This window comes from Pteropus medius, unplaced genomic scaffold (genome assembly GCF_902729225.1).
Source record: "Pteropus medius unplaced genomic scaffold, Ma_sr-lr_union100, whole genome shotgun sequence".
Classification (NCBI taxonomy): Eukaryota; Metazoa; Chordata; class Mammalia; order Chiroptera; family Pteropodidae; genus Pteropus; species Pteropus medius.
Window position 1 is genome coordinate 4,163,056 of NW_024342470.1, and position 11,987 is coordinate 4,175,042.

An 11,987-nucleotide genomic window follows, 5' to 3' on the forward strand; every position below is an offset into this window, starting at 1 on the left:
ATGGCCTGTGGGTCAGCATGCTGGGAGGGCCGCTGCTACCAGGGAGACAGCACCACGCATGACCTTGTGTCGCTCGGCTCCTCTTACCACCTGGGCACTGGAGAAGGCTTGCACTGTCCAAGCCCAAACTCCTGCTGCCGTGGCACCTGCTAGAGTGGCTTCTGAGGATTTGCATGGACTCTAGCTCCATCCAGCCAGTAAACATCCACCCCAGGGAAGCACAAAAAGCTCAGCCCAGATGCAGGCTTAGGGCTTCCTTCCATGCAGAGGCTGTGCACTCAGCCTGAACCCCAGCTCCATTCAGGAGGCCGCTGTGTAGTCAATGCAGAGAAAGAGTGAAAACCAGCCTCACTTCATTGACCACACCTCCCAAGGTCAGGCTTTCTTGTCAGACAAGCAGTTCCAAACACAGGCCTTGGACCCCTACTGCCTGGGTTGGAATCCAAACTTGACCACTTACTGTTTATATGGTGTTGGAAGTTTCTGACCCTCTTTTGCCTCAGTTTCTTAGCTCAAAAATGAGGATAATAAGGGTACCTGGAGCAAGTTGCTTAACTTTTCTATGCCTTAGTTTTCTGATTTACAAAGTGGAGACGATGATGGTCCTTAATTTACAGGGCAGTTGGAAAGATGAAATACATAAAGTGATTAGGGCCGTGCCTGGCAAGTACAAAGTGCTGGATGAACGTGATGCAGTTTAGTCACTATCATCATCCTTCTCAATGAGGTGCGGAGCCCAGGGAAGCGAGCTAGTGAACACAGACCCCATCTGCCTACTGTCTCCACGTGCTGGCTTTTGTGCCCCATCTCACTGGAGTGTCTGTACACAGAGCTCCCAAGGAAATTAGAGGCGGAATTCAAAAGCGGAAATCAAGTCTCCAGACTGCTAACCCCTGGCTTAGCCTCTGGTCCCCTTGGCGGCTCACTCTGGGGACCAAATTCTGTTAGCATTCCTGGTGCAGTCTCAGCACACCCACCCACTTGTGCTTTGAGAGACGCACTGTGTCATCAAGAAGTAGGTAGTGATTGCCGGACCGCCCTGGGATAGCAGAAGAGTCTGTGCGAGCTGGGCTTTGACTGTTGGCAAGTCCCCTTGTCTCTTCTCAACCCTTGATAATAAAAAGCTGATTTTTCCATGTGGTGTTTGTCTCTCTCTGCAAACATGTAGGCCTAAGTACTGCCAAGCTTATCTATACAATGGACTTCCTGCTGGCGTTGGATCTGCCCTTCTCCCCACTGGGTAATAAATTTATGTCACCTAAAGCACACAGATCTGCTGACGTCCGTGATGCTGGTGGCCTTGGCAGACCCCAGCTCCCCCGGCCTGGGTGGGAATCTATAGACATAAATCCTGGCTGATGTGCACTGAACATCCCGGCTAGGGACAGACAGAACTGGGTGGGCGGCGAAGGTGTGGGAAGGTTGTGCATCCATCAACTATTTATTGAGGCCTCCTGTGTGCCAGGCCCTGTGCTGGGCTCTGAGCATTCACTACCGCAGAGGACACTTAACGCTGACCTGGGAATCAGATGCAGATAATTATAACATGGATAGCCTAGTTCTGGCACTAAGGACAGAGCCGGTGGGATGAATGCACCGCCTATTTTAGGGCACAAGGAAAAAGGCCTCTGGTATGAGTTTTAATGAAAAGTTTTCTTTCCTGGCAGTAAGCCCTCCGCAGCGATAGCCCAGCTGGGCCTGAGAAAGGTAGGGAGTTCCTGGGGGTTGAGTTGTCGTACCGCTTTGCATCCATGGCGTTCGCACCACGCCGTCATCCACTGTGGGCATGCTGGGGAAGCCCTCCTCCCCGGCTCCTCGCCTAGGCGTGCAGCAGCCACAGTTTTCGGCCTCCTGTCAGAACTCCGAGTTCCCATGTTAATCATAACAAGCGTTTTCCGAGAGGAACTGCTTTGGCCCCTGCCAACCGCCTTCTCTCCTGTCTTGATAACATCTGCACCAAATTTTCTCCCTTTATATAATTAGACCCATGGGTATTTACTTTGACTTTAGATTACGGTATGACTGGCGTCTCTGAAATTTCAGGTCCAAAGTATGCGCCGGGGCCCAGGGTGGTGGGAAAACTGAGTGTCTGCTGATGGGATCTCAGGTTTAGCTGGGAGGAGAGGGGGTGTTAGAAACACTACACCAGCTACTGTGTGCGTGAGAAATGCGCAGCAGCCCCCCAGCTGGTGGGAAGGGGTTGTCCTGCCCTGTCCTAGGCCCAGTGGATGAAAGGATGCAGGAGGGCTCCCCTCCTCTTCCTGCCCTTCCGAACCCCACATCCTCCCACCCCGTCTCCATCCCTGGCCCTGGAGTGACAGAACTCAGCAAACAGGAAAAGATGCACTAACTGCAAAGAAATGCAGTGAATCTAGACTTAACCCCAAAGCCAACCTCACAAGCGCTGGGGTTTGGAGCCTTGCTTCGAAATGCCTGTCATTGTCTGGCTATGTCCGAGCCTGAGAAGCTGTTTGGGGTGTGAGATAAGAAGTGGGGCTGGGTGTGGGGGGAGTTGGCCGTCTCGAGTCAGCTCCCACCGGAAAGGAAGCCAAGGGATTTGCACACTCGTTCCCTACATCTCCGGAGTGAGTTGTATCTCAACGGTTACTTCATTTCCCCTGATGGGGCTTCTACAAACTCCCTGGAAGGTTCCAAGCAGTGAGCTGCACTGATTGTGGTGTGGGAACTTTGATATGCTTGTTCGCGCTTCCCCTTTGGGACACCGGAGGCCCCAAATGAGTGATAAATGGATTATGGAATATTTGCTAGGGGAAAGGGAATGCATTTTTGTAAGATAAGATGTGATCCAGGGCAGAAGGGAAGTTTCTGGATGCCTCTATAATGTCGAAAAGTGAAGTGTGGGTGCAGATCTTCCCTCTTGCCGTGCAGGGGTATCCTCGGTTATTTAGACCCGCCAGGTGAACTCTTGCCTCAAGAAGTTGCTTCAGGTACTGCCTGGGAGTAGGGCAAGGTGCTGTGTAGGGATGTCTTTGACTCTGCCAGAAAACTGCCATTTTTTTTTTCTCTTTTTAAATAGTATTGATGCTCCTCATAAGATTGTGTTTAAATAAAGGGCTTTTGCCCAGTATAACTAGCTAGGTCATTATGTATCTTACCTTCTCTCCTAAATGGCTGTAGCTTTCTTGGGGGAAGGACCCTTATCTTGTGCAATGTCACAGTGTCCAATAAGACATAGCATGTAGAAAGTTGTACAAGATCCTGTTTTTGTCGGCCCACCATGGCTCCAGTGCCTACAGGAGCAAGGCCACACTCCTTCACCTGGTGTTTAAGGCCATCAGCATCTGGCTGCAGGTGAACTTTTATCTCTTTTCTCTCCTTCCTCTCCCTTCCCCCAAACTATCCCTTTCTCCAGCCGCCCTGAACTTCTTTCCTTTTCTCTTTAAATGGGCCATCCCCTCTGCTGAAATGTTCTTTCTTCTTTTTATTATGGCAAACTAGAAGCAGTACAGCATGGTGAGATCTGGAGTGATATTACCTGGGTTTGAATCCTGCCTCTGCCCCTTCCAATCTGTAAAACCATGGGCCAAATTCTTAGCTGCTTTGTGCGTCAGTTTTCCTGTCAGTGAAATGGGGATAATAGTAGTTCCTGCCTCTTTGATTTCTTGTGAGGATTAAAAGGTGAAACACATCAAGCACTTAAACCAGCATCTGGCACAAAGAAAGTGCTCAACAAATGTAAACTATGACAATGATGATGATGATGATGATGATGATGGATGGAGGAGAGGGAGGGGGAGGGGGAGAGGAAGAAGAAAGTAGTGATGATAATTTTTTAAAAACTCTGTGAAGTCTTTTCCAGTTTTCCCCTTCTGAGGTCCAAATAAAACTAACCACATGGAGTTCAACTTATTTATTTCACAAGCCTGAATTTACAGCTGAGAGTTCTTAGGACTGGGTCTCAGCAATAAGAATAACATCCAGACTAGTGTGTGTCAAACTTGGTACTATATGCTTTTTTTTTTAATACACAATTATTTCATTAAAACATAATTCACATGCCAGAACATTCATCCTTTTAAAGTATACAGTTCAGTAATTTTAGTATATTCACAAATGTGTGCAACCACTACCATCTAATTCGAGAACATTTAATCCCCATAAAATGAAACCTTGTACCCATCAGCAGTCCCTTCCCAATCTCCCCTCCCCGCTTCCTTTGCAACAACTAATCTACTTTCTGTCTATGGATTTACCTTTTCTGTACAATTCATATAAATGGAATCACACAATGTGTCCTTTTGCGTCTGGTTTCTTTCACTAGCATAATGTTTTCAAGGTTCATTCATATATCAGCACTTCATTCCTTTTTATAGCTGAATAACATTCTATCGTGGAATACATCACATTTTGTTTATATATCAGTTAAGGGACACGGGTTATTTTGGCTATTATGAATAAGGATGCTGTGAATGATCATACATAAGTTTTTGTGTGGATATATATTTTCATTTCTCTAGGGTATATACCTGGGAGTAGAATTGTTGGGTCATATGGTAACTCTATATTAACTTCTTGAGGAATGGCCAACTATTCCAAAGCATCTGCACCATTTTACATTCTCACCAGCAACACATGGGGGTTCTGGTTTCTCCATATCCTCGCCAATACTTTTCGTCTGTCTTTTTGATTATACCCATCCCAGTGGGTATGACGTGGTCTCTCATTGTGGCTTTAATTAGTATTTCCTTATGACTAATGATGTTAAGCATCTTTTTTTTATGTGCTTATTGGCCATTTGTATATCTTCTTTGAAAATGTGTCTATTCAGATTATCTGCTCATTCTTTAATTGGGTTATCTATCTTTTTATTGTTAACTTGTAAAATTCTCTCTATATTTTGGATACCAGTCCTTTATCAAATATATGATTTGCAGATATTTTCTCCAATCTGTGGGTTGTCTTTTCACTTTCTCAATAGTGGCCTTTGAAGCACAGAAGTTTTAAATTTTGACGAAGTCCAATTTATTTCTTCCTTCTTTTGTTGCTTGTGCTTTTGGAATCATATCTAAGAAACCATTGCCTGATCCAAGATCACCAAGATGCACCCTAGGCTTTTGAAAAGAAATCTTATTTTCAATAACCCTATGAAAAAAGAGTAGTAGACCTATTTCACAGATGAGGAAACTAAGAAGTCAAAGGCCAGAGCTGAGATGTAAGCCCAGTTCAGTCCGACTCTGAACCCCACATGCATCTTACTGTGCCCCCCACAAAAGTCCCTTTACCTTTGTATCCCTCATAGGGTTTGGTGCAGTGCCTGGAGTATGGTAGGCCCACAGGAAATGTACATTGGACTGATGAATGGCAGGTCCTGACAGGTGCTTCGGTTTGCACTTGCTAGCTGATTTGGGTGGATGGGGTTTTGCTCCTCAGTTACGCTGCTAACTAGGAGTTTTTGTCTACAGTCCTGGAGGTCACTGAGTGTCTCTCTCCTCTCTCACCTTTGCAGTGTCTCATTGTTGGGGGAGGACCATGTGGTTTGCGCACTGCCATTGAACTTGCCTACCTAGGGGCCAAAGTGGTCGTGGTAGAGAAGAGGGACACTTTCTCCCGGAACAACGTGCTACACCTTTGGCCTTTCACTATCCATGACCTGCGAGGACTGGGAGCCAAGAAGTTCTATGGAAAGTTCTGTGCTGGTTCCATCGACCACATCAGTAAGTAGAGCTGATGGTGGCACCCCATGAGGGGAAGGGGCCGACCCTGGGTGGGATACATCTCTCCACATTGAGGAGTCCCCAGGATGTTCATGTCCCTGGGGACTCCACACATCCAACTGGCAGATATTTAGTGAAGAGCCTGCTCTGTGCCTTGTGCCAGGTCCTGTGCTATGCCCCACTAGGCTGTAGGCACCATGAGGTCAAGGATTGTGTCGCATCTTGCTTACAAGGGTATCTCCAGGGCATAAAAAAGTGCTGGACACACAGTAGATGCTTAATAAACCTCCGTTGAATGAGTTAATGAAGTATGGAATGCAGAGGCCTAGAGGTAAGTAACATGTGATCAATGCCTTCCTACCAGGGTTGCTGAGAGGATTAAAGAAGGTCAAGCTTGTAATGTGCTATCACTGTGCCTGGAATGTAGTAGATACTCAGGAAATGCTTTACATCCAACAGTGTACAATGAGCAAAAAGCAGCCAGGGTCTCCAAACTCCAGAACTCAGAGCTGCAGTCTCTCAACCGACGGGCGGGTGGAGCCCCCTGAAAGCCATGTTATATGAAGACAGGAACTGATGGGAAAGGGTCTGGGGTCCAAGTGGGAATGACTAGAGAGAATAATCAGCCTCATAGGGTATAATTTAGTTAGACACAGGAGAACTTACCAGCAGTGGCCCCAGAGTTTATTCCCATTCTGAGTTGAGAAAATTCCAGGAGTCCATTGGAAAGTAATTTGGATTTGCCTAGAAAACTGCAGTGTCAGCTTTCAGGATATTTCCTACCACCCACGGAAGAATGTGTGTTGGTTACCGATTTAGAACAGTGACATCGAGCCCCACTTTCTCATCGGACTCTCCTGAGGGGCAGAGCTGGGCACCAGGAGGCCTTGTGAGGGCCCCAGGACTATTGGGCTGCCTTCCAGGCCAGCAGCCCCTTTCTGCCCCACTGATGGGGTTTCCATTTAACTCCGAGTCCTTGGAAATATCCCAGTGTGCAGAAACACTGGAAGGATTCTGGAACTGAGATTCAGGGCAGTCATTGTCAAGAGCAATTCCAATACCTGTGAGAAGGGAAGCAGGGAAAACTTATTGAGCACCGACTGTGTGCTGGAACCAGTTAGACTTGGAATCTTGAAACTATAAGGAAAGGCCAGGCCTCCTCCAACAGGCAGGAGGTACATTGGATTCTTTAGGCCCTAGCTGATTGGCTCCCTTTCAGACCGACCATGGTCTCCAGCCCCAGCTGTGTCCTGGACCTCAGCATTACTCACCAGTTCTCAGCGTGTCCTGTGTCAGCATCTTCCTCCATTTCCCACTGGGGCAGTTCCAAACATCCACTACAGCCTCCTCGTTCGTAGCAGATGGCCTCCCTCCTGTGCTCTGGGGAAGAGAAGCCACTGACGGACACTTCCCCTTCCAGCCCCCTCTCCTTCCTCCTGCCCTCACCTCCATCCAAGTACACATTCCTTCCTCTCAGCCCAATGTCAGAGGCATAACTGGCTGCCTCCTTTCCAACTCTAGTCCCTCTTGGACTTCCCTCCTTTTCACCTGCTCCCTTCCTTGGTCTCCCTTACTTGATCTTACCTCCCAAATGCCCCTCCAGTCTTCTGTTATTGCCCATTACTTTTCTTTACTTCAAAGTACTTATTCTAGAAAGAATAGATATAGACTTTGTCTATATCTATTTATGCCTCCTATCATTGTGGTCTGATTTCTCTCCCACCCCTGAGCTACAGAGTGTTTCACCAAGGTCTCCAGAAGCTTCCTAACTCCCAAGTGCCCTGACCTCCTGTATTCTTTATATTCTCTAATCTCTCTGTGGGAGTTGATATTCTTGGTCCCTCCTCTGTTCAGGCTTTCAGAACTACAGCTCTGGCCTGTTCTGCCATTCCCCTGCCCCCAACCACGATGCCCTGCCCCACTCTGTTTACCTCTGCTTCCTCCGTTAGAGAGAGTATTCCGTATCTCCTGGGCCTAGCATGGCACCTGGCTCATTGCAGATGTTCAATAAATGTTAAATGAGTGAAGCCCATGAAATACAGAGGGACCCGCAGAAAGTCTGAAACTTTGTGCTCTGCAGAAAAATATTGGGGGGCATATCCACTTGTGCTGAAAGGCAGGGAACAAAATAGAGAAACAAGTTGGCACTCATTGGGGAAGTTTAGGAGAGTGGGTAGGAGGTGGAGAACCATGAGCCCAGGTTGGTGGAGAGAATTCCCCACCCCACTCCTCACCCTGGATGGCTAACAGCTTTGGCCTCGTCCTCACAGAATGAGCTGACTTTACTTATGGCCCCTTACTCTTCTTTCCATCGTCATCTTGTCAAACTCACAGTGCACCTCAGGAAGGAAGCAGGAAAGAGAGAGCCTCCTCCATCATGATAGCGTCATCTAACAGCTAGAGCAGAGTCTTGGAATCAGACAAATCTGGGTCTATATTCTAGTTTTACTACTCTGTGATCTTGAGCAAGTCACTTAGTGTCATTGAGCCTCAATTTCTCATCTATAAAAATAAAAATAATGATCCCAAAGGAGGCACTCAGACATGGCTACTCATAGTTCATCTCTTTCTCCCTTCCTTTCTAACAGGTATTCGCCAGTTGCAGCTCATCTTATTCAAGGTGGCCCTGATGTTGGGAGTTGAAATCCATGTGAATGTGGAGTTCGTGAAGGTTCTAGAACCTCCCGAAGATCAAGAAAATCAGAGTACAGTACAATTTGCCTTTTCTGTCTAGAAATCGGTTATTGCAAAATGGAAATCACATTTGCAGCTCTGAGAGGATGTTTCTGTAAGACTAAGCTGTTTGCCACAATTCCATCAAAAGACATTTTACCCTTTTTGGCCATTGCTGTCCTCTTCAGCTCTGAGGAGATTTATTATTAAGCCATCAAACTTGTAATTTAGTTACCCTGTCACTCGGAGGCAGTACTTTGACAAAGGAAGCAGGACAGAAGACATTAGATTGTTTGATAAAGTTCATTTGCATGCTCTTCGAGCTGTGTGTGTGCACACACAGATATGTGGATAAACTTGTACCCATATGTTATTTTTAAAATTCAGTAAAGAAAGTGAAGTTTCTAGACCAAATATGAAATTAATATTCAAAATATTATTTGGCATATAATATTTTTAAACTTTATTGATGTATAGCTTGCAAGCCATAAAATTCATCCATTGTAGTTATATCTCATTTAGTAATTTTTCTTCCCCCCTTTTTTAGTATGTTTATGTAAATTCTGATCTTGTATAAACACCATGGTCGGAGTCTGTTCATGATGCCTCTGCATCTTATCAAACTCTCTTGCCACCTGGGCATGGCTTTCAGTTTTGAGCCACTTGAGTGTTGGAGACCTCAGTAGTTTCACACACAGGTTACAATTCTGATTTCTTCTGTCCTCTGCCCAGAATATTGAGAATCTAGGGAAGGCGTTAGTTGACTTTTGTAGCAAGCCATCCACTATTTAACTTCCAGAGACCCGTGTGCTCTTAACCTTTCCCAGACCTCTAGTGGATGTTAAATTCTAATTATGAGTAACCAGCAAGGTTTCACCTGAAAGTGGTTTCACAGAAGAATGTGCTACACAACAGAACCATTCGAGCACAATGAAGTAGGAATTCAAATTGGTTTCATTACACATCCTTTTGGATCTCTTTAGCAATGAGAGGGCACTGAGGAATGTGGGGGCGCATAAAGAGAACATGGTGGATTCTGCAGAGAAAAATAAGGTGCAAGTGATACTGGTTTGAGAATCATTGAAGAGAGACTCCTAACCTTTCTAGAAAAAAAGTAAAAGCAGGAATAGACTTAGCGCTGCTGATTTACCTTGTCCTGGATTGAACTGAAACTAAAGCCAGAGGACTCCAGATTCAAGTGTGAATCTGGGCAACTCCAGGTCTTTCCTCTGGAGGCTGTGTCTCAGGTGCTTATGTACCTGGTGGCAATGTCCATTTCTCCTGACTAACACGTTGGGAGTATGATCACTCTGTCTTCCCACCTCTCTCTGCCAACTCATCTCATTTTTCTGTCCTGGTAGAAATTGGCTGGCGGGCAGAATTTCTCCCTGCAGACCACTCTCTGTCGGAGTTTGAGTTTGATGTCATCATTGGTGCCGATGGCCGCAGGAACACACTGGAAGGTGAGGACTCTCCTTCTTAGGGCTGAGGATTTGGCCCGAAGGTGCCAGGGGTGGGGTGGGGGTGGGGTGGCTAATAGTAGGAGGGGGTGTATCTAGAAGGGGGTGAAAGAAGAAGGGGCAAGATGCCAGTTACCAAAGTTGGTTTGGGGTCCTGATGGAAGGGCAGACCACACTGCCGTACCTGAGGCTGAGTATTTATTTGTTTGTTTGTTTGTTTGTTTATATTAAGTTTAGTGGGGTAACATTGGTTAATACAATTATATAATTTTCAGATGTACGTTACAATTTGACATCTGTATATTCTATTGTGTGTTTACTGAGGCTGAGTATTTAGAGAGCAACTATTTAATTCTCTCCAAACTTCGTTTTTCCCAGCTGTAAAACTTGCGGCATAAAACCTCAGAGCATTGTTGTAAGGGTTGGGGAAGGACTTATATGTAAAAATGCTTTATAAAGGTAAAATGCCACAAAAATTAAAAGAAAAAAAATCAACATTTATTGAACACCTGCCAATGTACAAGCCATGATGCTAAGCATTTGCATACACCGTTTAACTAAGATAAGCATTTTTATACTAGTAATACTAGGAGTTTACTGTCAAGTATAATATTCCAGGATAAGGAGCCCATCTTTTCATAACTTTTGAGCACACTCACTGCTGAGCAGTAAGATGAATTTTGCCCAAACTCACGGTGCAAAACCATGCTTCTCTGAGTTCTAAATTCGGAAGCATAACACGTTTTCTTGGGGTAGGATTTAGTTAGGTTGAGAGAGGAACCCAGTTGCCAGGACAGGACTTCAGTCACCTCTACTCCAGCTCCAAGATTAATTAACTAATGTACAAGTTGTACTGGTTTGCACTAACTACTAATTCGAGACCATGGATGGTGATAAAGTAGTCCTGCGTGGCATCTCTTTGACTGGGTGCAAGTCTGCTTGTCAAGCTTGCCCTGCTCAAGGGCAGCAGGCAGATCTTAGAGAATTCAGGATATGAGGTGGGCCAGCCAAGGCCCCTCCCACCTACTTTGCAGCCAGTGCATTTCTCTCTTTTCGCCTCCATACCTACTCCCCATCCCCTGTAATCAGCAACCAATATCTGACAAAGAATTTTTAAGCTGCCAATCTGTATGTTGTGCTGTTAGAGTTTATGGGGCCATTTTATTGGCTTGAGGAAACGGTCTGAATTTTGAAAATCCAGGATCCATGCTCAGCATGAGTATGGTTTGGCACTTCGTGAACATGAAAAGAAGGATGGGAAGGAGGAGAGCCGTTTGAGCAACTTTGGACCAAGGATTTAGACTAGAGCAGGGTTTCTCAACTGGCACTACTGACATTTTGGGCCAGATAATTCTTTATCTTGGGGACTATCCCCATGGCATTGTAGGCTTCTTAGTGGCATTCCTAGCCTCTACCCACTAGAAACCAGCAGCAGCCCGAGTTGTGGCAACCAGAAATGTCTCCACATTTTGCCAAATGCCCCCTGGGTGGCAAAATCACCCCAAGTTAAAAAAATACTGGAGAATGATGGCCATTTTTGACTGTTTTGACTAAGGTCTAATGACAAACAACTTAAAGAAGTAGGTTTTGAATAGATACCTAAGATTTTTAGTGAAAGGGATATTTGACAGAAGTTTGGGAATCAGCATGAGGCTTGATTACATGGTAAGGGAATGTGAGGGGAATTCTCAAAGGTGGCTGAAGACAAAGGTCATGTCCAGCGAGTCTGCTAGTATGATTAGTGCCTTGAGTTAAACAGCAGTGTCTGGGGCATAGGGAAAATTCAGAACTATAGGAATAGGTAGATTCTAAAAAGAAAGGGGGATTAGAAAATGGTCCATTAAAATGTGACCACCTGCTTGTGGTTTTCTGTGTAACCACGTTTGAGACTGTGATTTATAATAGGGAATATATATTTGATCTTTGTCCCTTTCTGGCACAGAGCTCCCAAAACCCTTGAAATTTCCTGAGTGATAAGAACAATGGGAGCATCTTCTGTTAACAATATTTGATCTCTTTTCCTCAGTTCCTGAAATCCCTTCAGAGCCATAAACATGAAAAGTGTGCCTTGTTATTCATAACAAGCCCCTTTCAACCACACCTGAATTTATGTTAATGAGGTGACTTTTGGAAAATCCCTAGAGATGGCCTGGAAGGAAAAAGGGTAGAGATTTCGTTC

At 45.5% G+C, this 11,987-nt stretch overlaps 1 protein-coding gene across 6 annotated transcripts in view; it reads left to right on the forward strand.

Annotated features, from left to right (window-relative positions):
- The window catches only part of MICAL2 (microtubule associated monooxygenase, calponin and LIM domain containing 2), a 200,410-nt gene that overhangs the window by 79,824 nt on the left and 108,599 nt on the right, over positions 1-11,987 (forward strand). For all 6 annotated transcript variants that reach the window (XM_039863630.1, XM_039863626.1, XM_039863627.1 and 3 more), the window contains 3 exons: positions 5,468-5,675; positions 8,264-8,380; positions 9,710-9,811. In XM_039863630.1, the coding sequence (XP_039719564.1) occupies positions 5,468-5,675; positions 8,264-8,380; positions 9,710-9,811 (427 nt within the window). The remainder of the gene's footprint in view (positions 1-5,467; positions 5,676-8,263; positions 8,381-9,709; positions 9,812-11,987) is intronic.